We start from the raw sequence: 5,000 nt of genomic DNA, 5'->3' as shown, positions 1-5,000 counted from the left end.
CTATTTGGTATACCTGTATTTATCTATGTTCTTCAAATATATGGCACCAACCACTCTGAGTTGTTTCCGGGAGTTGTTTAAATTAGGCAAATTATATAGACCATAAATATATTCTACTCTTTTTGTATATATATAAGTCCTTTGACTACGGGAGATAAGGTTGGATAACTGCCGTGTTGATGAGGTCTATTGAGGAAGAAACACGTGAATTTTGGAGAATTCTTGATTCTTGATAGTATCTTCCTTTCTCATACGGACCCGGTCTTAATTACCATTTGGTGATTATGACATATCCTCTAGAGATGGAGATACCTAGTCTTACATTTAGACTAATAAATGCTAATTTTATCAAAGCTGACTATCATCATTATACTCTTAAAATTCTTTCATAATCTAAGAATTTTCTCTGGAAAATTTAGCACAAAAGTTTAACTCTTAATGGTATTACTACTTCGATTACGATCGTACTTACTTTTAAACCGAACACTCTCCAGGTATTTGCTCAAGACTTCTCCAGATAATGGTTTCATTGCATCACATATTCCCGGAACTCCTTTACAATAGTCCCAATGAATGTTCTGCATCAAAGGGGACAGAATAAGATTTAAGAATGAAAAAACAAAGCAAAATTTATTGTTCACAAACATTAAAAAAGTATTTGAAATAAAATTTGATGACAGTTATTGTCCTCTTAATTGGACACAGGAGGCGCAATGGCCCAGTGGTTAGGGTAGCGGACTCGCGGTCGTAGGATCGCGGTTTCGATTCTCAGACTGGGCGTTGTGAGTGTCTATTGAGCGAAAACACCTAAAAGCTCCACGAGGCCCCGGCAGGGGATGGTGGCGAACCCTGCTGTACTCTTTCACCACAACTTTCTCTCACTCTTTCTTCCTGTTTCTGTTGTGCCTGTAATTCAAAGGGTCAGCCTTGTCACACTGTGTCACGCTGAATATCCCCGAGAACTACGTTAAGGGTAAACGTGTCTGTGGAGTGCTCAGCCACTTGCACGTTAATTTCACGAGCAGGCTGTTCCGTTGATCGGATCAACTGGAACCCTCGACGTCGTAAGCGACGGAGTGCCAACAACAACAACAACAATTGGACACAGAGGCTTCCTTGGGCTTTGTAAAGAGTGCTGGTACTAGGAATACTATTTTTGCATTGAGAACGATAACGGAACGGGCGGTCGAGATGCAAAATGACTCTTCATAGATTTCATAGATTATGCAAAGCCCTTCGACATGTTATTTGAAGAATTCAGTAACCTTGATCTACACGGGAAAGACCTCTGAATCTTGCAGAGCCTGTCTTAAATATGTATATTTGTGTGCGTGTATTTGTGTGTATATGTGTGCGTTTGTGTGTGAGTGTGTGTGTGTGTAATACTGTTTATGAAACTTCAATGAACTCACGGGTTAAAAAAAAGAACAAAAACCCATGAAGCTTGGATATACATGTCTTTTTTTCTCTCTTTTTTCAATACAGTAAGATATGATTTTCAAGCGATTTAACTGCTTTTTCTTGCAGGGCAAGTGAGGATATAGAGGCTCCACCTGTCACTTATAATAAGAGCTATGCACAGCTTGGTTGACAACCAACTGGATTAGAAATGTTCTCTCGTTAACACACACGCTTCTCTACTGTAATGTTCAGCTTTACAGCCTAAACTCACAACATATCTTCACCTCCCACCCAAAAATTTCAGATATAAAGAAACAATGCTGCAAACAATATAACTAGAATTTTCCCTAAAACAAAACCTGTAACTTCAATAAAAGATTGTATTAATTTGGAAATGTAGGACAAAGAAATATCTATCTCTCGTATTTATTAGAAAGTCCTCCCAGCAGCTGTACAAAACAACAAAGTACTGAGAAAACTATTCTTTATATCGTAAAAGAAACGGATAAAGTAGATAAAGTTTAATAAACTAGTGAAAATTGCTTGAAAGTTTTTTGTTATCGGCAATGGAGAGGACGTGAAACAAGTCTTTTGTTTTCCAAAATAGAATAGAGAGAAAAAGAATAGAAAAAGAAAAGAAAAGAAGGAGAAAGATAAAGGGGGAAAAAAGGAGAGATGAGAGGAGTTGGAGAAGAGAGAGTATTTAATTGTCTATAGTATTAAAAAATATGATAAATTTCTAAAGGATTATTGAATTATCTGACAATAGAAAATAAAGGAAAAATATTTAAAAAGTAATAAGACAAAAGAATTTAACTCATCGAAGCTGCGAGGGATACGAAAATGAAAAACTGTCGATATAAAAATAAATAAGTAGTAATAATGGTTACGTGGAGGCACATGGCCTGGTGATTAACGCAGCGGCCTCGCAATCGAAAGATCGCAGGTTCGAATCTCAGACAGGGAGATGTGTGTGTTTATGAGCGAAACACGTAATCTCAATGCGGCTCCGGCAGAAGATAATGGCGAAATTCTACTGACTCTTTTGCCACAACTTTCTCTCACTCTTTCCACTTGCATCTAGCAGCTCACCTGGGACGGACCGGCGTCCCGTCCAGGTGGGGAACCTATGCGCCAACGAAACCGGGAAACCGGCCCTTATGAACCAGGCTCGAGAAGGAACAAACAATGATGGTTATACATTTTGGTGCAACGATAACAGTTTTGGGAGGTTGGAGTTGGTCGGTTACATTAACCGGTACATAAATACCGCTAAGTATTTTGTCCAGCAAGCTAACGATTCTGATTGTTCGCTGCCTTAATAATGGTGCTGTCAAATTTTGGCACAAGGCCAGCAATTTTGACGGTGAGGGGCGGGGGTGAGTGGATTGTTTCAACCACAGCAATCAACTGGTACTTGTCTTATCGATCCTGAGGAGATGAAAGGTAAAGAGAACGTCTCGACGAGTGGAATTTAAACACAGAATGTAAAATCAGAAATCATACTGCATAGTATTCTTTCCGACCTTCTAACAATTCTACAAGATCGCTGCCTTAATAATAATAATAATAATAATAATAATAATAATAATAATAATAATGATAATGATGATGATGATGATGATGATGATGATGATGATGATAATAATATGATGATGATAACGATAATAATAATGATAATAATATAGGTACAAGGCATGCAAATTTGGGGACAGGGCACTTGTCGATGACATCGACCCTAGTGATCAACTGGAACTTATTTTCTCGACCCCGAAAAGATGGAAGGTGAAGTAGACCTCGACAGCATTTGAAATAATTTCTTCATATAAAGGCACAAGGCCTGAAATTTCTGGGGCGTAGGGTTAAATGATACTATCGCCTCTGCTACTTAGACTTGTACCATTCCAAAAGGATGAGAAGGAATGTTGATTTCGGTAGGATTTGGACACAGAATAAAAAGGGCCGGAACAAATACGGCAAGACATTTTTCCCAATGCTCCAACGATTCCGCTAAACTTGATTAAAAAAATGCGAAAAGTCATGTTACTACTTACATGTAATGTCTGTGCGAAAGCCATGATGGCGTTGCTAAGATGTTCAGCGTCTGTTTTCACTGAATTGACATATTTAGCGACGTCTTCTTTGCCGGTACAAAGTCGTACTTTCCCGAAGTTATAGTGGTGAGATCTGTTGTATTTTTCTGATGGCAGCTTACATTTAAAGACCTCTTGCCAGAACCTTTGGAACCACGGATTCCTTTTATTTTTATTCGGTTTCTTTTGATCCATGTAATCGTCGAAACTTATGACGGCATTTTCGGTCAACTGAAGAACTAAGGCTCCTTCAAGCTGAAAAAAACATTTGGCAGAAAATGACGCTATTTATTAGAGTCAATGCAAATACCACACAACATATAGTCACATAATATAATATACTTGTTCTACAATCACTGTACATTTTTCTGTGTACGTTTGACACGAAATATGTATTAAATGATATAACAAATCGGGCAAGTTAAAGAGTACATCATTAAGAATAAAAAATCGCTGAAATTTCATTTTATTTTACAATTAAATACGAAGGAAAAAAAATCTTATCTTTTACTTCACTGCAACCATGCCTAGTATTTATTTCATCTTGCAGTTTTTGGCGAACTGCTAGTTTACCAATACCAGTTGTTGAATGGTGGCGGTAGGATAAATTGAACACAAACACAAAGATACACACAGATAACAACACTCTCACACACATACCTATTTATATATGACGTTTTTTTCAATTTCCGCGTAACAATTTCACTCACAAAACTTTGGTCGGCCCAGGGCTATAATAGATGACACTTACCCAAGATGACGTACAGTGGGACTGAACCTAAGACCACATGATTGGGAAGTAAGCTTCTCAACCACGCAGCCACGCTTGCGCTTGAAAACTTTGTTTAACGTTTAGTAAGTAACGATATGAAAATAATGAGTCGCGACGGTGAGTATACACAGTGGGGTGTACCATAATAGTGAATATCCGTCTTGCAGGACAAATTCTCCCCAAAGAATTTCTATGTAGATACACAAAACGCAGCAAATGATGTCAGCGGACTAGTATGCACCGGTATTTCGGTTTAATTTCTCTTTGTCAGTGATAAACACTGACACAGTCCTTTGAGCTAAATAGAAACCTCTATCACTGCACAGTAATCAGCAAACTAAATTTTGTTGATGTATGCTAAGGCTTGTCAAGCTGGTTCAAGTTCAGTGTAAGTACGTAAAGAGAAGGGAGGAATAAAATAATGGCATCTATATCTGTTTAGAAAACGTTCCGGTACACTCGAAAGTGATCTACTTTCGCTTCGAGATTCAGTCTCAAAGAGCAACCTTTCTTTAGAGATCTTACATGAAAAAATACAAACTCCAAAGGACGTTAACAGACTACTGGACACCGGTGTTTTGGCTCAATTTTGCCATAGACAACTCAAGCGTAGATAAAATAGCAACATTGCGGACAGATAGTCAGCATAATAATGTTAACAAGTGGCGAAAAATATTGCGTTGGTCAATCAGATTATATTCTGCTCACCATACATTTTGCTGCATGCCTCGAAT

At 38.0% G+C, this 5,000-nt stretch overlaps 1 protein-coding gene across 1 annotated transcript in view; it reads right to left on the bottom strand.

The window, feature by feature from the left end:
• Nucleotides 1–5,000, bottom strand: part of LOC106881025 (metabotropic glutamate receptor 3) — a 77,318-nt gene that overhangs the window by 13,261 nt on the left and 59,057 nt on the right. The window contains exons 7-8 of the mRNA XM_089361209.1: nucleotides 3,456–3,749; nucleotides 473–578 (exon numbers count right to left, since the gene is read on the bottom strand). Coding sequence (XP_089217335.1) covers nucleotides 473–578; nucleotides 3,456–3,749 — 400 coding nt within the window. The remainder of the gene's footprint in view (nucleotides 1–472; nucleotides 579–3,455; nucleotides 3,750–5,000) is intronic.

Source organism: Octopus bimaculoides, chromosome 12 (assembly GCF_046866305.1).
Source record: "Octopus bimaculoides isolate indiv1 chromosome 12, ASM4686630v1, whole genome shotgun sequence".
NCBI lineage: Eukaryota > Metazoa > Mollusca > Cephalopoda > Octopoda > Octopodidae > Octopus > Octopus bimaculoides.
Note: the sequence above shows the minus strand (reverse complement) of the source record. Positions and strands in the feature narration are given on the sequence as shown.